This window comes from Caretta caretta, chromosome 9 (assembly GCF_965140235.1).
Source record: "Caretta caretta isolate rCarCar2 chromosome 9, rCarCar1.hap1, whole genome shotgun sequence".
Classification (NCBI taxonomy): domain Eukaryota; kingdom Metazoa; phylum Chordata; order Testudines; family Cheloniidae; genus Caretta; species Caretta caretta.
The window spans coordinates 55,658,664-55,682,060 of NC_134214.1; the positions used below are offsets into that span (position 1 = coordinate 55,658,664).

A 23,397-nucleotide genomic window follows, 5' to 3' on the forward strand; every position below is an offset into this window, starting at 1 on the left:
TTCTACGATTCTTAGATTACATCAGGCTCTGTCACCTTCAGCATTTTTGTAGCAGCCTGGCAGAAATACCCAGACTGAAGAATCGGCGTTAAGAATCCATCTGAAGTCCTGAATGTCAGAGAAGGAAGGCTATACCCACACCTTTGAGACTGACTCAGGAAGTCACCCAGGAATCAGCACCAGTTGAACTGAAATCCTTTGCTCCAGAGTTTCTCTCTTATTCATACACATTTGGATGACATTTCTGCTTTGGAAAGGAAAGTGGAAGCAGTAGGAAACTGCCAGATTTGGGAGTTATAGCTCCATGTGATTCGGAGGGTTCTGCATTAGGGTATAATGCTACATTCACCAAAATTAACAAGGACAGTGCAGTTCTGTGCCACAGAGTAGACTACCTCAAAACCAAAGGAGTGGAGGAGATATTTTTGCTTGGCTGGCATACTGGAGAACATGGCATCAGGAACTCTGCAACTTTGTTCTTGCTGGATGCTTCACAACTTTGCTTGAAGCAATGGGTCCACTGGATCCCATTATTTGATGTCACCTAGAAGACTTCCTGATGGGTAACTGTGCTGCCAAGACTTCTTCTAGGATTGGTTAACGTGTGAAGTTTAGAATATGAGGATTTACATTCTGAGTGTGCTAAGGAGAATGCAGAATCTGGAAAACATTTTCTTACTGAAAAGTGCATTATACAAACAATGGAAAAGTTTAATGGTAAAATCCCAACTGCATTAGATAGTGAGGTACCAGGCCAAACAAAAACAGAATGGTATGTACACAATACAAAACAGAATACAGTGCCCTCTGAATTCAACTCCTTGTCCTAGCTTTAGCAAATGATGGGGCTCCAATACCACAAAAGTGGATATGGTATAAAAATCAAAGTAGGGTGAATGTTGAAGATGCCTTTACTTTAAAGCAGACTACCCTTCTCTCAGATCTCTGAATGCCTCTCTGCCTCAGCATAGCAGGGAGTTGCCACATACACTGAAAGCTATATTTTGTTATGGCTAATTCTGAGGAATTCCTGAGGCAAATTTAAGTCACAAATGTGGGGGAAATAATGTAAGGCACAGATTTAGGCCTCCTTAGATTCAAAAGTCAAATTCATAGTCCCTCCCACCCTAGCCTCTAGCTCCTTCCCCAACCAACTACTTACAGTGGCAGCATGTAACAGTTATCACTTCCCATCACCATAGCAGTGTGTGGACTGGCAGTTCATCCATCTGTTCGCGCACACATATCCTACTTAGCTCAGTCTTTTGTTTTATATTGAGAATTTTTTAAACGCAGGTTTTTAAGCAATATTCTAAATCGATGAGTGCTTATCTTAAAAAGGATCAGAAAAGATAGAAACTCTGGACAAGGGTAGGAGTGTTAACACAGTTCAGTGCCTTTAAAGGATTATCACCCCCATCTGCCCCACTACAAAAACTGAAGCTCTATTCACGGGGGTGTTACTGACTTGAAGACTTTTCACTCCTGTTTACCAACATGGTTACTTAATTCTGACACACGAGAGACAGCTGCTGGCTTAGACTGAACACAGAAGCTTGCTGACGAAATACCCAATACAAATAAACACTGGTACAACCAGGAAATATCATGTGTTAAGATTTATTAATAATAATAATAATAATCATCATCATCATCATCATTTTTCAAAAACAACGAGAGAGAGTGCATTATACACAAGATCTGGTACTCAGTGCTTTTTATTGGCTGTTTTCTCTGTGCCAGTGTACTGAAGACTTGGGTAGTGGTAAGTGGATAAAAAACCCAACTGGGACATTTCTCCAAGGAAGGAAGGAGAGAGGGTAGGCAGGAAGTTCAGAATCGGACAAACGTGGCATCAATCTGCCGGACAGAAGGAAGAGCCAGCATGATTTTGCGCCGGTACTGAGGATCCTTCTGCAGGGGGTTTCTCTCCAGATATACAGTTTCCAAATTCTTGGCTCCCTTCAGCTCATCCAGGTCGCTCCAACTCTCAATGAGATTATCATTCATCTGTGAAGCACACACACGAACACTCCCAGCAAAGCTTCATTAGTGAGAACATAACCCAGACAGACACCGCTCATGAGGGGTTACCAAGAACCAGGGGGCAGTTAGGCTGTGCGGTTACCAGCCTGATAGAATCTAGCTAGAAAGAATGACACCGTATAAGCTTCTTCAGTGTGAAGCCTTGCTGAGCCTTCTCTGTTCCCTACTCCAAGCACAGTTATTCTTCAGCAATATCCACCACAAGACCTCGCCCCCTGGTAATGTGTAACCAGAATTCAACTCGACAGGCTTTAACATACCTTGCCCGTTCAGAGGATCCATGGAAATGCCACCTATTGGCTCTCTTGTCTACAGAGCATCACAGGAATGCCTTACTCACTGTAAACCTCACTCCCTCGTGACTTGTCCCTTCAGCACATTGCTGCAGTTTTGGCCTCAAGGATAGCTTCATAGGTTCCCCTTTAATATTGTTGCTTTAATATTGTTCCCTTAAAGCCAGCTCCTGCCTGACAAGGCAAAGCTTGAGTTCTCCAGTCTAAGGGCACCAATCTTTCCTAGGCAGGACATTCTCATGTAGGGGTGGAAATGCTCTAAGCCTCGCTTCAGCAGGTTTCCTCTTGTGTCTCCACTGGGAGGCAGTCTGACTCCCACAGAAGAGGCTGCATGGTTCAAGCTATAAACATAAGACCTGCTCAGATCTCAGTGCCACCTACCACGGAGGCTTCATGCCCCCCCACAGCAGCCAAACCCCCGCAGGGTTAACTGTGGTCTCTTGACAGCTGGGCACTGCTGCCCAAAATACACCCACTGGAAAGCAGGATGGCTTCCATAGCACAGAGACTTCATGCATGTCACTGTAGACAGTATGCAGCAGTGCTTTGAACCACAGTTGGCAAGGGGGAGGGATACAAACATGCCATTCAGTGTTATCATTCCATCCCACATTTGGATCCTGGCCGAATTCCAGTGGGGGTGTCAGAGGAAGGGAGAAGCATACCATGCAGCCACAATTCCCCTATCCCAGATGTGAAAGCTTCAGCTCTCCTTTGCTCCTGCAAGCAGAGCCTGGAGGTTCAGAGGAAGTTACTGCAGCAGCAGCATCTTTACTCTCAAAATAAGAGATCAGACCTTTTTCAGCACACTGCTCCCAACTCACATCATGCAACCAAGGCAAGCAGCACTGAGGACTCCCAACTTCCCCAAAATTGCAATTGTGAAGTGGAAAAGCAGTGTTTTTCATTGAAGTGCCTACTTCCCACCACCCCAGGAAAAGACAGCTGCTCTAACAACAGGGGCCATGTGTCACCAAAGGATGGTCATGGGGTTAAGACACTGGACTGGGCCTCTGGAAATAACTTCTCAGCTCTGCCACAGAGTCTCTGTGTGACCTCAGATAAGTCTATCTGTTGGTGCCTCAATCGCCCCTGCCCCATCCATAACATGGGAGTAATTTTTCCCCTATCTCAGAAGGGTGATAGAGAGGCATTCATATACTATTGTGCCAGAAACCATATAAATACCTAGTTAGAGTAGGACAAACTATCTGCAACATTCCTGGACTTAACAAGTGATACTACATCTGTGCTAACTTTAATACCCTTATTTAGGGCACTAAATAGGGTCAGAAAGATGCATACAACATTTAGGAACTGGAACCCTGCAATTAATAAAAAAATAATTCTTTAAGGTGGGCTTCATACCTCACTCAGTTCTCTCCATCAGGAGGGATGTAGGGGCAAATTAAAAGAGTATTAAATGGGAAAACTGGAGGCTTAGATGAGGAAGGGAGTTAGAGATCATGAGCAGACCTTTACCAATGCACTGCTGTCCAGTTCAGTAGTGGGCTCAACAAAGGTAAAGTCCTATAGAATTAGGTTGCTCCCTTTCCCTCCTGAGGAAGAAACAACAGCAGCTGGAGCAACTTTTTTCTTCTGGGAGCAAAATGCTTTGTAAATGTCTCCATTTGGTTCAAAGGGAGAGTCTAGTAACTTGAAAAGAATCGCACCACATTCTGCACACGCAAGCTAGTCTGTAATGTCTCACTTTGAAGACAGTAGTAGGCCACACTTCATAGGATGCCTGAGCTCCTTGGCGTACAAAGGCAGTTCATTCTGGCATGAGTAGGCACAGATGGAAATCACAAACCTGACTAATACAGCCTCTGAAAGGTTATATTCAAGGGATGGAAAAGCACCATCCAAGAAGCCTCTATATTGGATTCTAGCTTGATTTCATGTCCAGCTACTTCTCAGTCCTGCAGCCAAAGCCTTCATTCAAGGGCTCAGATAGTGAAAAGTTCCAAATGATGAAAATGTGAAACAGAAAAATGTGGCTTCTAGGGCTTCTATTTATTAAGCACTAGCAGAGCAAGTCCAGACATTCCCTAACTGAACATAGCAAGAAACACTGTACACTATGGGGGCTGGAGCACTGAGATTCCAGGTGGATATCTACTCCTCTGTTCAAACGTTGTTCCCTTCCTGACAGAAACTACAGAAACAAAATGCGGGGCTTAGCCATCCAGGATGCCACCAACCAGAGCCAGCTCAGTATTTTGATCTGGCTAGCAGGAGTGGAAACACCCAGAGGACAGCTGAATTTTTCCTAAGTGGTTACAAGAAACTGACCAAACTGACTCTGCTCTAAAACTGCTTTTAAACGCTTTGGCTCACCTCTGCACCAAAATGCATGATATCTACTTCTATTACACAGCCATACTGTAACTTACAGAAAAGCTAGCTGTGCAAAAATGGGGGAAGGCAGAGCTCTATACTTCAAAGCCATAACCCGAGCACAGTGGCAAGATCAGTATTCTAAGGAGATAGGCACCTGACATAATTAAGGGCCTGCTATCATTAAAAACCTGTAAAATGAATTAACTGTGATGACCCTCCCCCCATGCAGACAGGTAAGGAGAAGAGGGGCTTACAACCTTGTCACCAGAACAAAGGGGACACCTGAAAAAAAACTCAGTCCACATCTAATGAGCACTGGAGCCGGAATCTAAGATGTACAACTCACCATTTTAAACCCTCTTCACCACACCCAATCAAGAAGGATTTCTTTTAGTACGTATCTATTTCAGCAAGGCCTGCACTTACCCAGAATTCCTGCAGCTCTGTTAGATGGCTGACATTTTCAATCTTTTTGATCCTATTGGATGCAATGTCCAGCATTGTAAGTTTGTTCTGAAATAAGCAAATGAAAACTTTAGCTTGGATTTCCTCATTTCCTCCTCTACCCCACTCTGAGTCCGAGGGCTGAAAATTCTGAGGAGCACTAGTAAACCACTGCCAGCTGGCTATTATGGTTAGCTAGCAAAAGTACAATTGGTTAATTAGGCTCTAATTAGTATTGTCCTATACTCCTCCCCAGAATTATAAAACTTCTGAATATGAGAGAAAACACATTCAGTGCAAGGAGAACTCTCACTGTTTAACTATAGCAGAAAAGATAGTTTTTAAATCAAGACAGCTTGCCAACTTCTCAGAAGCAACTGAAAACAATTACTAGCTAGCCAGTAGTTGCTGACAAACTAATTACTCCTGAGCAGTGAGCTTTCTTTGTAATATTTTAAGATTAGTAATCAGACATTCCAAGACGACGTTCTGAAATCTACAAAAAATCTGATTAAAAGAAGGTTTCAGAGTGGTAGCTGTGTTAGTCTGTATCAGCAAAAACAACGAGGAGTCCTTGTGGCACTTTAGAGACTAACAAATTTATTTGGGCATAAGCTTTTGTGGGCTAAAACCCACTTCATCAGATGCATGGAGTGGAACATACAGTAGGGTGGTATACATACACAGCATACGAAAAGATGGGAGTTGCCTTACCAAGTGGGGGGTCAGCACTAACCAAAGAACTCTCTCAGGCGGCATGTTTGAAGACAGGAATTCTATGCATTAGGAAGCCCAAGAGTTTTAGAATATGTAACCCTTAACGTGTGTATGCAGGAGATCAGCTAAATTACTCAGATTCCTCTGATCCCCAGGGGTGCCTCACAATGCCACCTATTGGTAAAAGGGCATGAACACATCACAGGCTTCTCCATAAGGACAATCCAAAGCAGAAATACAGAAAGTTGGACTGATTTAAAAGAGCAAGATGGCATGGTTTGCCTCTTCTGACCCATGACAACTCACTTAGTCATTTCTGGTGCCCGTGTAAGAGAAACTCATGGCTACCTATTGCAGATCCAATTCATCTTTCAACTCAGCAGTTTAGCAGCAGAGATAATCAGCAGAAATGCTGTCAGGCCTCCCTGTGCTAGTTATCAGCCAAATTGTTACATTAACTGCTTCAAGACTCCATCTAGCTGGTACAGTTTTACAGTCCACTCCAGACTGACTAGAAAACATGCCGGTTCCCAGCAGAAGAGGCGGCGGCTCATGTTTTGTTCTTTTAGGTATAACAGACAAACAATTTATACGGTTTTCCAAGAAGCTCAACTTTCTTTGGGTAACTTAAGGAAAACAGGAACTTCCCAGCAACACCAATGTAAGATGAACCCAGCCATTCTGCAAAGTACTGTAAGGCCAGCCCTTCTTAAAGAAAGCCAAATGAGACACTCACATTGTTCTCCAGTCCCTCGATGACTTCTATGCCATTGTGGCTAAGGTACAGCTCACGCAGATTCACCAGGTTCTGCAGACCCTCGATCTTGGTCAGCCGGTTGCTCTGAAATTGTACAGGAGGGAGTGAAAGTCCAGTCCAAAGGAATGAACCCAGAGTGAACTCTTATACAAGAAAGAATTTCAAGAACATTTCTACAGAGCATAGATCATTTAGATAGAAATAAAGTGGATGGGAAGGAAGGACTTTGCCTGTTACAGAGGAAGGACAACACTGTACTTGATGGATGTGGGACATTCAATTACTTTGAAACTTTTGTAACCAACTCACAAGCAAGTTCCAGGCGAGCCAGAGTTCCTTCAAACCTGGCAGGATCTCTGATTCTCCCCCTACTTATGACAGCTGCAACCCTGAAGGCCTTTTCTTTTTAGTTTCTTTAGAAGACCAGGCAAGGACTTCAACAGCACTCATTTTATATTCCTCTTTTATGAGCTGGGGAAGAGGATGATGTAGCAATTATAAACAGACCCTCAAATACATCTGTGATACGCTTACTGTGTCTGTCATACATGACAAGTTTTTATTGGCAGTGAAACAGTGTGTGTGTGTATGAACATCTGATTGCTATACCCCCTGCTGGAACTTGCCAGGCTGCTATATTGGTGTGCAGAGGAAAAGAGATTGTTTCTCTGACCCAGACTGAGGTGTCATTAGAGGTGGTTTTGGAACAAATTGATAAATTAAACAGTAATAAGTCACCAGGACCAGATGGTATTTACCCAACAATTCTGAAGGAACTCAAATATTAAATTGCAGAACTACTAACTGTGGTATGTAATTTATCATTTCAATCAGCTTTTGTACCAGATGATTGGAGGATAGCTAATGTGACGCCAATTTTTTAAAAAGGTTCCAGACACAATCCCAGCAATTACAGGCCAGTAAGCCTAACTTCAGTGTCGGGCAAACTGGTTGAAACTAAAGTAAACAATTATCAGACACACAGATGAACATGATTTGTTAGGGAAGAGTCAGCATGGTTTTTGTAAAGGGAAATCCTGCCTCACCAATCTACTAGAATTCTTTGGGGGAGTCAACACGCATGTGGACAAGGGGGAATCCAGTAGATATAGTGTACTTAGATTTTCAGAAAGCCTTTGACAAGGTCCCTCACCAAAGGCTCTTAAACAAAGTAAGCTGTCATGGGATAAGAGGGACGGTCCTCTCATGGATAACTGGTTAAAAGTCAGGAAACAAAGGGTAGGAATAAATGGTCAGTTTTCGGAATGGAGAGCGGAAAATAGTAAATAGTCCAGCTCCCAGGCTGAAAATGTCACGGAGGTCAATGGAGACAAAATCGTAGCCTTATTCATAAATGATCTGGAAAAAGGGGTAAACAGTGAGATGGCAAAATTTGCAGATGATAGAATACTAAAGAAGATAGTTAAGTCCTAAGCAAGAGTTACAAAGGGATGGGTGACTGAGCAACAAAATGGCAGATGAAATTTAATGTTGATAAATGCAAAGTAATGTACACTGAAAACAATCCCAACTATACACATAAAATGATGGGGTCTAAATTAGCTGTTACCACTCAAGAAAGAGATCTTGGAGTCATTGTGGATAGTTCTCTGAAAACATCCACTCAATGTGCAGCGGCAGTCAAAAAAGAAACAGAATGTGGGGAATCATTAGGAAAGGGATAGATAATACAACAGAAAATATCATATTGCCTCTATATAAATCCAAGGTACACCCACATCTTGAATACTGCGCACAAATGCGGTTGCCCCATCTCCAAAAAGATATATTGGACTTGGAAAAGTACAGAAAAGGGCAACAAAAATGATTAGAGATATGGAATGGCTGCTGTAGGAGGAGAGATTAATAAGACCGGAACTTTTCATCTTGGAAAAGAGACGGCTAAGGGGGGATATGAATGAGGTCTATAAAATCATGACTGGCATGGAGAAAGTAATTAAGGAAGTGTTGTTTACTCCTTCTCATAACACAAGAACTAGGGGTCACCACATGAAATTAATAGGCAGCAGGTTTAAAACAAACTAAAGGAAATAATTCTTCACACAATGCACAGACAGTGTTGTGAAACTCTTTGCCAGAGAATATTGTGAAGACCAAGACGTTAACAGGGTTCAAAAAAGAATTAGGTAAGTTCATGGAGGATAGGTCCATCAATGGCTATGAGCCAGGATGGGCAGCGATGGTGTCCCTAACCTCTGTTTGCCAGAAGCTGGGAATGGGCGACAGGGGATGAATCACTCAATGACTACCTGTTCTGTTCATTCCCTCTGGGGTACGTGGGCAGTGGCCACTGTCAGAAGACAGGATACTGGGCTAGATGGACCATTGGTCTGACTCAGAATGGGTCTTATATATTGGCGGGGAAGGATAGCTCAATGGTTTGAGCATTGGCCTGCTAAACCCAGGGTTGTGAGTTCAATCCTTGAGGAGGCCATTTCGGGATCTGGGGCAAAAATTGGGGATTGGTCCTGCTTTGAGCAGGGGGTTGGACTAGATGACCTCCTGAGGTCCCTTCCAACCCTGATATTCCATTAAATGCTTTTTACTACTTTTATTAGCTCTGCATGTTAAAAGTGAGACACTTGGTATCAGGGCAAAAAGGATAAACCCCCTCATTTAGCACAGCCTTAGAACCATAGAATATCAGAGTTGGAAGGGACCTCAGGAGGTCATCTAGTCCAACCCCCTACTCAAAGCAGGGCCAATCCCGAATTAAATCATCCCAGCCAGGGCTTTGTCAAGCCTGACCTTAAAAACCTCTAAGGAAGTAGAGATTCCACCACCTCCCAAGGTAACAAATTCCAGTGCTTCACCACCCTCCTAGTGAAAATTTTTTTCCTAATATCCAACCTAAACCTCCCCCACTGCAATTTGAGACCATTACTCCTCATTCTGTCATCTGCTACCACTGAGAACAGCCTAGATCCATCCTCTTTGGAACCCCCTTTCAGGTAGTTGAAAGCAGCTATCAAATCCTCCCTCATTCTTCTTTTCCGCAGACTAAATAAGCCCAGTTCCCTCAGTCTCCCCTCATAAGTCATGTGCTCCAGCCCCCTAATCATTTTTGTTGCCCATTGCTGGACTCTTTCCAATTTCTCCACATCCTTGTAGTGTGGGGCCCAAAACTGGACACAGTACTCCAGATGAGGCCTCACCAATGCCGAATAGAGGGGAAAGATCACGTCCCTCAATCGGCTGGCAATGCCCCTACTTATACATCCCAAAATGCCATTGGACTTCTTGGCAACAAGGGCACACTGTTGACTCATATCCAGCTTCTCACCCACTGTAACCCCTAGGTCCTTTTCTGCAGAACTGCTGCCTAGCCACTCGGTTCTTAGTCTGTAGCAGTGCATGGGATTCTTGTCTTAAGTGCAGGACTCTGCACTTGTCCTTTTTGAACCTCATCAGATTTCTGTTGGCCCAATCCTCTAACTTGTCTAGGTCCCTCTGTATCCTATCCCTACCTCCCTGGCACCTCTTTCATTACAATTACTAGAAGACGTTACAGAGTAACAGCCGTGTTAGTGTGTATTTGCAAAAAGAAAAGGAGTACTTGTGGCACCTTAGGACAAACCAATTTATTTGAGCATAAGCTTTCGTGAGCTACAGCTCACTTCATCGGATGCATAAAGCGACTGAAAAAGTTCTTATATCAGGTTTGAAGCAGCAAAAGAATAAAACTGCTAGTTTGCAAAAGTCTCTCTAGAAATTACCTCAATAGCTTGGGGGTCATCAGTCCTTATTTAGTGCTTCCTGGTTAGAAATCCAGTTAGGAAGCACTAAATAAGGACTGATGACCCCCAAGCTATTGAGGTAATTTCCAGAGAGACTTTTGCAAACTAGCAGTTTTATTCTTTTGCTGCTTCAAACCTGATATAAGAACTTTTTCAGTCGCTTTATGCATCCGATGAAGTGAGCTGTAGCTCACGAAAGCTTATGCTCAAAGAAATTGGATAGTCTCTAAGGTGCCACAAGTACTCCTTTTCTTTTTAGAAGTAGTTATTAAACTGTAGTTGAGCCAAGGATGCAGAAGTATTTCTTTCTTCTTTCCCTCAACCAAAGTAGATCTAGACACCCATCTGATGCACTTATAAAGTGCTGGCATTTCCATTTTCAAAAGCCATGAAACAAAATACTGAGCACAGAGAATGTCACAGTCTTTAAAAAAAATTAGCTGAAGAAAGATTGCAGATCTGCTGATTCAGGCTGAGTTGTGATTTACATGTTCCCTTGTCAAGGTGGAATGAGGAGCCCAAGGAGGATCAATACCTGTATACTGAGCACTGTCAAGTTTGTCAGTGCATCCAAATTCTGGAGCTTGGTAATTTTGTTCTTTCCCAGGAACAGGCTGTCCAGGTTAGTCAGTGTGTCAGTATTCTCAATTGCCTGTAAAATGACCAAAGGAGGCAGTGTTACTGCTCTGGGCACTACTCCCAGCCTTAAGTGCCATCTCCAGACTCATTTAGAGAGAGAGTTCAGATGGTGGGAACACAGCAAGCAAACCTAGATCTCCTGATCAATTCAAGCATTCTGTCCTTCTGGATCTATGGAGTCCTAAAATGACTATTCAGATTAGAACCCTTATGCCATATCATCCAGATGATTTTCCACCTCGAGTTTTGAAAGAAAGCAATCAATGTTAGAAACAAGCAATGTTATAAATGTTCCTGCAGCAGTTCTCGAACTTCATTGCACCACAACCCGCCTTTGATAAAAAAAATTACATGATCCCAGGGGCTGGGGGGAGAAGAGAACCCAGCTGCCGGGGGGGGGGGGGAAGCGGCAGCAAGAGCCCGAGCCCTGCTGCTCCTGGTGGGGGTGGAGCTTGGGCTTCACAACCCACTTTGGGGCCCTGACCCACAATTTGAGAACCGTTGTGTTAATGAAGCTGGCATCCCCAACTAGGCGGAAAGGAAAAGGGAGACAGTCTATGGAAAGATCCAATTCTTCTGGTAGAGTTCACATTACTCTTTATAATCCCCAAAGAAATGTAATAGTCTGATGAGCAAGTCCTTAGAAGGCAGAAGTCATTATCCCACCTCACCCAGAACAAATAGCGAGCTGAATCCATTTAGAAAATTCACTCTTAACATAATAAATAACTTCAGAAGACAAACACATTACAGCCAACCCAACTGAATGAGAATGGAAGTTGTTGTCCTTGGCAGATACATTGGACTTGTTTTTAAAAAGGTTTCTGAGGATGGCAGCATTTTCAATATTACAAACACCACATTCCATTGAGATTAACTATTGCATTCATCCACAGCTGTGCAGTTGAGAATCATGACCCCGAATGATTCTGCAACACCTAGTTCACACGAGCTGGGGCCTGCCCTGGGGGCACAGGAGCAGCACAAATGCCAGCATGCTTTCATGGAATGAATCCAGGAGTGGGAGCTAGGAACTCCTGAGTCTTAATCCTGACTCTGCCATTGTTGTGATGTGTAGCCTGAGGCAAGTCATTCAGCTTCTGTGTCTCAGTTTCCCTATAATAAAATAAAGATAATAATGCTTTTTTGGTTTCATAGGGCTGTTTAGTTCATAATGAGACAGTGCTTTGAAGATGAAAATGCTACACATATGCCAAATATTACTATTAGTACAACATGTGCCATTCTAGTTTAAGTACTGAAGGGGGGGAAAGGGAAATGAGGTGGTTTCCCTCTGGATGATCAAAAGAACTGTATTCTTTGTTTCTAAAAAGAGATGTGTCCAGCCCTCCTCATCAGAGAAAGTATCAGAGGGCAGGAAAGTGTGAAAGGGAGGATCCCAGAGACTCCTATAAAGAAAAGGAAACACAGGCAGGCTTTAAAAAAAAAAAAAAAGGGAACTTCAGCACATAAATAATTGAAGAAATTTTCTTTTCCTTCTTCTGGAGCCTTAAAGGCATATAACATTGATCAGACAAACCATATACAACAACTTATAATTGACTCTAAAGTAGCTTAGATTGCCAGGTCAGAAAAATATTCGAACAACGAGAGTGTCATAACTGAAAAGGCTTTTCTATGTTTGCCATGTAGTCATCAACAAATAAATACATCCTGGTAACAGCTCACATGGGGACTCTATCACACTTCATAGCCTGTGTCCCGCCAGGTCCCTGAGCAGTCTGTTCCCCGAGTTCAGCTCAGCAATGGGAGAAACCTGCAGCTGATACCACCTCTGCCCCTCACTGGCAACTCCTGCTGTAGTAATTGGGAAAAAATTGCTTAGCGCTCTGGGGATATGTAAGAAGAAGAAAACAGGCGGGGGAGAAGGAGGGGAATATCTCCTTAAAGCAATGAGAGTCAATGAGATGCTTATTTTAGTGAGAATATTATCGAACAAGTGCAGATGGGAGACATAAGAGGTACGTCATCAGTTAAATATCTGTTTGATAATTGGCTTAGCCCAGCCTCAGCATAAAAACATACCAGAGCAGGCACAAAATAAATTTACTTGCCCACGCTTACCATGACACCACCAATCAGATAATTAGCAGCATTTTACCTATCCATCACAAAGAAGAATTACTTGACGTCAAGTGAGAGAATTTTGCAAGGCAACTACAACCCTTTGCTACAAGTGCTCTTGTCATTCATTCTAATGCACCATCAGCAAGCCAGAAAAGTTCCAAGCATCAAAATATTGATATGACCTTGTTAAAGACTGAAATTTCAAAAGTTCTTTTTTAGGTCTTCATCCTACAGATTTATCTCCAGGAATTTGTCCACAAGTTACAGTGCAGAAGAGAGCTACAGCAATCAAAGGTTTTTATTGCCCACAAACCCAACAGGGACAGGAGCTACTTCTTTGTTGTCTGCCTGGAAGTTGACTCCTCTCAACATTGAGCTGCAGCATTCAGCCACTTAGGATGGAGGCACTTTGAGAAGTCAGAATACAACCAATCTACAAACACAGGTACCGTGTTTCTAATTTTTTCCCCCCATTAAAATAAGCTTTAGCGATTACATAATCTGATGTAACTTATCTCCACATACCTTTCAGTCCTTTACCATGAAGGTCAATTCACCAAAATTTGTACTTATTTTTAAGTTGCTGGAAGAGATTGTCTGGCTAGACCCTATCTCACTATAAGTATAAGAACATAACTGGATCTTCCGTCTTTCTCTACCTGGATCTTCTGTCTTTCTCAAATTGCCTCACATACCCATAGATGTGGGATAGAAGCTAGACCACTGAATTCAGTTTGCTGGATTCCTGCCTGCCTCTCCAGGCCACCTATGGAGGTCCCATTGCCCTGTTTGTGCAAAGTCCAAGATTCCCAATCATTTAACTGGCTGCAGCCCCAAAACTGCAGTGTTATTCCCCACAGCCGTTTCATTTCACAAAGAATATTTCCCTCTATTGAGGAGAAATGGACTGGAGTCTCTCTTTTAGCTGTGAAGGCAAATCTATTGACTATAATGCAAGCAAAGCGCTCCTCCCCTTCAGCCTAAGAAAAAGGCTGACCACAGAAGAGGGGAAGGAATTGCACCCTGGTTCCATGAAGAGAAACATGCTCCCAGGTGGTTATGAAAAAAAGAAAACCAAGAACTCTCCCCACCTCAGATGCTTTCCTTCTTTTCTTATTATTTCCTTCAGCAAAACAGCTGGTTTACCAAAGAAGTTGGGTTAAAGGGGTACTGTCAACTTAGAAATCATCTTTCAGACTGACATTTTTCTACCTACTATTGTTACAAGCATTCCATAAGATTTCTATACTGAAAGAGATTAGGGAAGTATTTCTGTCTATTTCACATTTTTTATCTTGAGCATTTGACAACACTTTATGTGCAGTCAGCTTCAGTATTTCCCATGTTCCCTTGTTTGTGTGGATCTCACACCCAGCAACAGCAAGAGAACACACAATTTGCAGAGGTATGTAGTATCTGAAACCATTCATTCATCTTCTTGAAGTTGACCATGTCTCTAAAGTCAGGAGAACCACATCGGCAAAGACAAATGATAGAAAGGAAAAGTCAGTCGTAGGATAGGAGATGTACAGGCATTTCAGGCTACAAGTGAAGTAAAATAACTAATTCTTACTATAGGTTAGAAACCCCTGCATGAAGCAGCATAAACCAGAAGTGAAAAAACATATCTAATCTTAACAGATTTCAATACTCAAACACTTATACCTGCCTTGCTCCAAAAAGATGAAAGGAAACTGAAGACCTATTGGACATCTGAGTCCCTCTCCACAACCAACACAACACTTGGATGGGAGGCTGGCTTCTCCTGCTGTATTCCTGTGAGACAGTTTTGATTCTTGTATCAAAAGTGTTACTGCCTAAATTACTGGCAAGTTCATGACACTATTCCAGTATGATTACATTGTTAAAAGAACCTGAGTATTTTCGAGACAGAAATCAGCTTCTCTCTTTATGATGCCCATGATCTTCTTTTCCTAGGGTGCACTGTCCCTTTATGGAACAAAGTGAGTCACATTTTCAGATGTGCACAGTGCATCTAAATCCTAAGTTAAAAAGTCATTGAGGCAGCAAGTCAACAGAATGTAGGCTCCTAAGTGACACCTGAAAATAGAACTCTGGGTAAAATTTTCAAAAGCACACAAGAAATAAAATGGACCATTTCGGTTATGCCTAATCAGTTATATATAAGAGCTAAAGAATTACAGAGTAAAAAATCCCAATCAAAGGAAAGCAGCATGGCTGGATTGCCTCAGATAGCTCAACTAGAACAGAGCTTTCCAGTCTCCAAGATGTATGCAGAACAAGACAGAAGAGAGGAGCAGCTGCTCCCTTTCTAGACTGGTTTCTGACCTCATCTCTAGAGACGGGACTGGTCAACAACAAATGAGTGAGTGTGCAAGGAAGAGGACGTGCAAAAGACTAAGCCATTCCCTACCACTCCAGATATTGCATAGCAGATATTACAGGTACTCTCTTTTTCTCCAAAAATACGCGCATTACTTCTATCTGCCCTTTCCTCATTTCTATGCAATACACTGGGTTGTCTCAGTTGTATCTAGCCAGCTATTACTGGATCCCCATCTACTTTCACCACATAGAGTAGATGTTAATTTTGCTTCTACTATACATTTTGCAGTCGTGCCTACCCGGATTCGATTGGATCCCAGCTCTAACATCTGTAATTGCTGTAAGTTGCTCAGGTTCTCAATTTTGCCGATTTTATTGTTGACCAGGAAGAGTTTTTTAAGCTGGGTGAGCCGGTCTAGTCCTTCAATGTGTCGCAGCAAGTTAAAAGAGATATCCAGGATCCTGCCATAAGCAAAGCAAATAAAGACCTCATCAATCCAAGGCAAAAGCAAAGGGAGTCCATGGAAAGGACACTTGCATACGGGGTGGGGGGGGGGGGGATCTAAAATAAATTTCCCATCACCTATGGAGCTCAAGCACTTTGTTAGCACACTAAGCTATAGGGAGTCAGAAATAGCATTTGTTTACCATACAGGAGATTAAATACATGCTTAAAACAGGGTCTGAAGAAAAAAAAACAAAGAATTGGCACTAGTTTTACTTCATCACCTGAACCCAACCCAACAGTGGCACTTCAGCCTCCAATTTTAAAAATACGACTACAACATGCTTTTCCCAACCCAGCATGTCCCTATGGAAATTCCCTCTGAAAAGCACCAGATCAAAACCTCCCTTAAGCACTAGACAATCACTACTAGTGGAGGCATTTGTGTACTCAGTCTAAATTAAGGTGAATTTCAGTATCCCCAACAATTTATCACCTCTCGCAAGGCCTCATGTCCTCTAGCCAGGAGGACAGTACAGAATTCAGCTGCTTGAAGGAAGGATGAGCTTGTGGTTAGGATACTTGACTGGGATTCAGTTCCCTGCTATAGACTTCCACTGTGACTTTGAGCAAGTCACTGTATAATGGGGATAACAATACTTTCTTTCCGCGACCTTGTCTGCCTTGCTTAGTTAGACTGGAAGCTCTTCAGGGCAGGAACTGTGTTTGTACAGGGCTCTGCACAACGGACTTCTGATCTCACTCAGGGCCAATAGCTGCTTCTATAATGCAAATTCTAGTTACAGTGGTCACCACAGAACAACGGGAGGCTACACTCCTCTTCTCTGGGGTAGAAGTCCTCTGCTGCCATGCAGCACTCCAGCCACACATCTACAGTACATTTAATTTTTGGTTTTAACAAAAAACTGTCCCTGATCGCCTCCAGAGTAATGAAACCAGCTTACAGCAAGACCTAAATCCTAGTGAACACAAGACGTTGTCCTGCATGTAGCACCCATGTGAATCTCCACAAGCAGAGAGTGCAGCTTGTGTAATTAAGGTTTTGGTTTTTTTAAAAAAATGCCTAATGATACATTTTGCTTGACAACCACTTCATAGAAAGCCTGCAGACTGGCAGCCTCATTTATCACATCACCACCCAGTCCTGGTCATTCCCTCCTCACTGGATACTCACTCAAGGTCTGTCAGGTCCTCTAAGTTCTCAATCTTCCGGATCTGATTGTCATAGAGATCCAGTTCTCTGAGAGTCTGCAACTGTTCCAGGTTCTCGATGCACTTAACCAAATTCTGACGCAGACACAGAGTCTGAGTTTTGGGGAGAAGTTAAAAAAAGCCACAACAAAGTGAGAAAAACCCCACGAGAAAAAAATTGCACCTGAAAAAGACAATATGCACCCTTCTTTGGGGTTACCATCAGACTCCATTTTATAGTTCACCCCCATTACCATGAGGAGGAGGAAATGTTGATCCAGTTTCTTTAAGGACAAGAGAAGCACAGCCATGCCAGGTATAGGGTGAGGAAGGAGCACATGGAATTGATTCTATGGCTAGCCTATTAACTAAAGGCCCAGTTCTGCTCCCCCTGAAGTCAACAGGAATTTAGTCATGGACTTCAAGGATTGCAGGCTTCAACTCAAAGGGAGTCATGTTCTAGAAGAAGGGAGGAACCTGGGTCCCATTATCTTGTTGAAAGGATTCTGTTATGCCACAGACTTGCACAGCAAGGTCAGGACATTCTGGCTGAAAGGATGGACCATCACACAGGAAGAATCCTTGCAATGCTGAAAAAAGCTATACAGTCAATACATTTTTCTACAGAATTTTGCTTCTCTAGTTTTGTTAATAGCAGACTTTCTGGAGCTAGTTACTCTTCAAATTGGGGTTCAGCATCACAGTTTGCTGGTCCAAAGACCAAAGAACTTACTTGCAACTTACTAGTCTGTCAACAAAGACGTATTTTATGTTTCAGCCTATCATAGAGCATACTATAGTCTCAAAATGCACAACAGTGATTTTGAGAAAGCCCTCAAAAGTTATTGTTATGGCAGATGTCACCAGGTCACACTGTTAAAGTCTTCCAAGTTTGATAGCGTGCAAGCAAGTTTTTAGTCTTGGAAGAAATGCTTGTAGTGGTGTTAGGTTTTGGTTGTGCAAGGTTCTGTGTTGAGGCAGCTTTGAGAGGAGAGGGAGTTGTAGAAGTAGTAGGAGAGATTGCTCTCTGCCTCAGTTTCAAATCTTGAAGCAGAGTTTGTGCTGAGCTGAGATTCCTGAAAGAAGGGAGTTGCCTGAACCTCTGTTCCAGGACTGACATGTAGGTGTAAATAAAGCAAGTTACACTTGGAATAAACCTAGATTCCACGTCACTGATTTCTCCTCCTCTGGGAAGCAAACTTACAAGGCCCTGACATCTGCTACTGCTTGGCAGAGGAGCAGTTACATTCTTTACAGACACATCTTAAAAGGTTATTGCTCATTAGAATCTCTGCTGGTTCCCAGCCAGAGAAAGACTCATCATACTGGTTGGCTTACAGATAAATGACATAAGAGTTGCAGCTCCTAGAGTTGCTTGTACCTTGATGCTCACCATTCCTTCTGAGTCTCACCTTCACTTTCTTGAGCACTTCAAATCCCTCAATCTTTCCAATTCGGAAGTGATTCAGGTCAACATCCTAAAGAGAATCATAGAATATCAGGGTTGGAAGGGACCTCAGGAGGTCATCTAGTCCAACCCCCAGCTCAAAGCAGGACCAATCCCCAATTTTTGCCCCAGATCCCTAAATGGTTCCCTCAAGGATTGAACTCACAACCCTGGGTTTAGTAGGCCAATGCTCAAACCACTGAGCTATCCCTCCCCAGAGAAGACTTGGACTCATCCACCGGCTGTTTAGGGTTGAAGGTTTGTTTCATGATAGTGTCTTCCAAGTCCAGAGTGAAAATGCTGCTTGTGCATTGCCTTGAAAGGGAGACTGTAGGTTCATAGAGTATATAGACCTCAATAAGACCCCTTCTTAAAAATCTTGCAAAACTCTGGTCTTGCGGGCAACTGTGTGCCGTTAAATATGAGGGGAAGCTTGGGTTTGTTGCCCAAGATGACACGTGTCATAAATATAGAGGGAAGGGTAACAACCTTTATGTATGCAGTAACATCAAATCCCTCCTGGCCAGAGGTACAGAATCACTTACCTGTAAGGGGTTAATCAGTTCAATTAACCTAGTTGGCACCTGACCAGAAGGACCAATGGGGAAAGAAGATACTTTCAAATCGGGGGGTGGGGTGGGGGGGTGTTTGGTGCTCTTTTTTTTTTTGTTCTCTCTCGGGACAAAGAGAGACCAAGCAGGTAACCCAGCTCCTACTGAAATGATACATCTAAAATTATAGAAATTGTAAGTAATAGCAAGGAAATGCATTAGATTATCTCTTGTTTTAGCATGTGAATTTTCCCTATGCTAAGAGGGAGGTTTATTCCTATTTTTGTAACTTTGAAGTTGAGCCTAGAGGGGAATCCTCTGTGTTTTAAATCTTATTACCCTGTAAAATTACTTTCCATCCTGATTTTACAGAGGTGCTTCTTTTACCTTTTTCTTTATAATAAAGTTCCTCTTTTAAGAACCTGATTGATTTTAGTGTCCTAAACATAAAGGGTCTGGTCTGTACTTTTATTAAAGGCAACTGGTTGATATATTATTCTAAGCCTCCCCAGGAAAGGGGGTGAAGGGGTTTGGGGGAATATTTTGGGGAAATAGGAACTCCAAGGGTCCTTTTCCTGAATCTTTGTCTAAATCACTTGGTGGTGGCAGCAATACTGTCCAAGGACAAGGAAAGGAATTTGTGCCTTGGGGAAGTTTTTAACCCAAAACTGGTAGAAATAAGCTTAGGGGGTCTTTCATGCGGGTCCCCACATCTGTACCCCAGAGTTCAGAGTGGGGAGGGAACCCTGACAGCATGTCTGCCTACAGCTGAAAAAGTCTGAACTAGAGAATATTAATAGTGGTTATATCAACCTGTGTTCATTTAACAGAAGGGAAGTTTTTTGGGTGAGTTTTGTTCTTATGCAGATAAAGTGCTAATTCTATTGGCTAGAGCCAGGTACTGCACAGGCTTCCCATACATACCTTTCTAGTGTTACCTCAATCCCAACTAGAGCATCCTTTTCTATTCCAGTCCTGGGCCTCTGCTGGCAGAAATTGCCAATTGTGTCTAATTATTTGGTGGTTTTGGGACTACAGGTGTAAATAGGTGAACAGCTAATACACTTACCATGTGTGCTGCCTAGCCCCTGCTGTTCAGTTTTTGCCAGAGAAACATACAAACAAAATGTAAATACAACACCTGCCAAAGTTCAGCACATTGCTCTGTAAACAGTCTCTCACAATTCATTTATCTGACAGGCTGGGTGGATAACTTCCTATGTGTGCTGACAGAATAAAGTTTTGCAACAGCAAGGAGATTTTAAAGACAGTCTAACAAATGCTTACAACATGTTGCTTGATGTTTATACCATCTCTGCTTTAAAATGACTTTGTCCTAATATCCCAAGTTGTTACAAAAAGATTCCAGCTATTGATTTTAAAAGTACTTCTTTGCTTCTGACTGTAAAACTCAGATTCAATTTTGGGGAGATCTGGACAGCCAACACTTCCAGAAGAATTATTCCTCTTGTCCAAGGTTCAGATACTTTCTCATAGAACTAGTCATCCTTTGCCTACCTTTCCTTCTTTAAATAAGTCCGATATGAGTGCAACCAGCATTACCTCAGCTTCCGGGTCCAGATTAATTGTCTCCATATCCACTGGTGTCTCTGCCTCTCCTGCAGCAGAATGAGAACATACAGTATAAACTCAAGTTATACATCAACTGATGGAAAGGCTGCAGTGCTTCTCCACTGGGTGGGGAGGTGCAGGAGTAAATGCTCCTTAGGCAATGTAGGAAGGTGAGAAAGATACTGCTTTGAGTCTCTGCTGCACTGGACAGAAGCTGCAGGTACATGAACGGGGGAGGGATAGCTCACTGGTTTGAGCAGTGGCCTGCTAAACCCAGGGTTGTGAGTTCAATCCTTGAGGGGGCCATTTAGGGATCTGGGGCAAAAACCGGGGATTGGTCCTGCTTTGACTACTAGATGACCTTGTGAGGTCCCTTCCAACCCTGATATTCTATGAACACTGTCCATCTAGTTGAGAATGCAAAAGTCACTAACAATAGAATTTCATACTTTGATGCACAGTGTAGAAAATAATTATAATTCTCCAGCCTAGCTCTAGTGAAGCTGGTAAATGCTGCTGACTCAACAGCCAGGTATGATGGGGGTCTTTGCTGAAGTAGTGACTAATACTGAGATACCAGGTTTTAGCAGGACTGTTGATTTTTCAGCTACCATGACATTTAGCTGATTTACTCCTGCACATTCTCCATCTTCCCTTGTAAACAGTCACAGTTGCTGAAATAACTGCTCTCCTCAGATAACTCAGTACAATGCTCCCAGGGGGAAAACTAGCACACACAGGTTGTCTGGTGGAAACACATTGACCTGCATGTTCAACCACCTGAAGAATTCCACCCTTATTGGAATACTGAAAGCATAAGTTACTAGTTTGCATGCCTTCTTGAATGGTTTTTCCTTTTTGTTTAAATGAGCTCACCAATATTTTAGAATGCAGCATTTGTTATGCTGGGTATGTTGTTCTGGGAAATGCTCTTACATCTCTGGAACACAGCCCAGTATTTTCATGCACTTCTAGCACAGCATTAGAGGGAGAGGTATTTAGTGGAGAGATTCATGTTGAGTAATTCATGTGTGTTTCCCATTTGGTGAAGAGGGTGGGTTGGGTGTATCAATTTCAGTATAGGATTTCAAAAGACAGATATACAACATACGAACAGATCACATTTCAAACCTATGGTCCCCTTATGCTGAAGGAAACCTACAGGAATTGTTAACTACCACTGAGCACACGGACTTTGGATTAATCCTTGCAACGCTTTATGCAATCTCACTCCATTAGCCCCTTCAGTAATACCTGATCTTATTTGTATTTTGGTTCAGTCAAACATCCATTCAAATGACTAATATCCAACTACACTGGACAAGTGCATTTCCTAGACATACCTGACACACCCTCCAGCACTGAAGGGATTCATGGTACAGAATTCAAACTCAATAGAGTCTAGCAGACAGTTTTGCTAATATTCTCAAATTCTGTATTCTACTATTGCCCCTATTTCATCAATTCAGAATGGGAGGATTGACTGACTCAGGGGAATTGGTGAGTGATATGAAGCGTTTGACCTCTATCTTTCTAATTTGAATACAACATAAATCAGCAGTGACTCCAGCTTGTAGACTTCTGATGTAAAACAAGCTTGTGGTTTGGGAGCTGAGTGGCATCACAAAAAACTCGGCCACAACTGACACCAATCAATATGCTGGTTGGCAGCCTCAGCAGATGCCAAAGGATGAATTATCCTGTGATCCTTCCAGGCAATCCTTTCTTGTTTGGGTTGAAACACCTTGTTAGAGCCTTGTGGAGAAGCGTGCTCTGCCACTGCCAAAGCTGTACGCGTTCTATGGATGACTAGGGTAAAAAAGGGTGCCAAACTGCCAATAGCCCCAGCCCAAACAAATTATGCTGCAACAAACAGCCCAATTTAATTTGCAGCCAGCCAACTACAGAATTGCAGGGCAAGACAGGAACAACAATTATTTGAGATCTCACTTGAAACTAACACATTCTCCTTGTATTAAGAAGTATAAAGAGCCTGTTGCAGGGCACAAGGTACAGGAGGCCACTTCACTGTATCTCCAGAATTCTCCAATGACAACATTACCAAAGCGATACAGCTGGTAGATCATTGTGATTAACAAACACTAGCATTATTCACAACCTTACTGTGCTCTGTTCCTTCCCATATGACATGACAAGCTCCCTCAGGATCACCTTGGTACTGACGGTGCTTTCTTTGGTGGCAATGAATTAATACAATACTATAACTGGTGAGCCATGATTGGAAGGCTCAATTTAAGTGCACTAAACAGACATTAATAAAACCCCTCAAAAATCCCTGTACTGTCACCATTTGACATTTGGGTAAAATAAGCCACAGCCAGGTTAGATGGTTTACTCAAGGTCACACGCAAATTCTGTGGCAGAACCAGGAACCGAAACCACATCTGACCCCCAGTCGTGTGCTTAATGGAGCTTCTTAATGACAAAGGCTGCCCTTCCCAGAGCACTCTACGTACTTGTACATGCTATGCTAACACCATGAGTATAAATAAAGATTTCATTGGGAAGAACATGGCTGCCCACCTGATTTCGCTACTCTTACATAATTCATGTTATCCCAAACAAGTGCCAATAAAACTTGTCACCACACTAGCATTTATCTTATGGCAGGGGTTCTCAACTTTTTTCTTGCTAAGACCCCCCTCAACATGCTAATAAAACATCAGGGCCCGCCGGGGGCTCAAGCACAGCCGGGTCCAGGGAGGGAGCACTGCCTCCACCCCCTGACTCACTCAAGAGGCCACTCAGCCTGTCTGG

At 42.8% G+C, this 23,397-nt stretch overlaps 1 protein-coding gene across 3 annotated transcripts in view; it reads right to left on the minus strand.

Annotated features, from left to right (window-relative positions):
- The window catches only part of PPP1R7 (protein phosphatase 1 regulatory subunit 7), a 41,505-nt gene that overhangs the window by 10,739 nt on the left and 7,369 nt on the right, over window positions 1-23,397 (minus strand). For 2 of the 3 annotated variants that reach the window (XM_048863711.2, XM_048863714.2), the window contains 8 exons: window positions 20,611-20,666; window positions 18,462-18,527; window positions 17,033-17,163; window positions 15,692-15,854; window positions 10,894-11,010; window positions 6,580-6,684; window positions 5,109-5,195; window positions 1,605-2,010 (listed from right to left, as the gene is read on the minus strand). In XM_048863711.2, the coding sequence (XP_048719668.2) occupies window positions 1,834-2,010; window positions 5,109-5,195; window positions 6,580-6,684; window positions 10,894-11,010; window positions 15,692-15,854; window positions 17,033-17,163; window positions 18,462-18,527; window positions 20,611-20,666 (902 nt within the window). In that variant the 3' untranslated portion in view covers window positions 1,605-1,833. Of the gene's footprint in view, window positions 1-1,604; window positions 2,011-5,108; window positions 5,196-6,579; window positions 6,685-10,893; window positions 11,011-15,691; window positions 15,855-17,032; window positions 17,164-18,461; window positions 18,528-20,610; window positions 20,667-23,397 lie in introns of those variants that run through there. The other variant, XM_048863713.2, reaches the window with a different exon arrangement.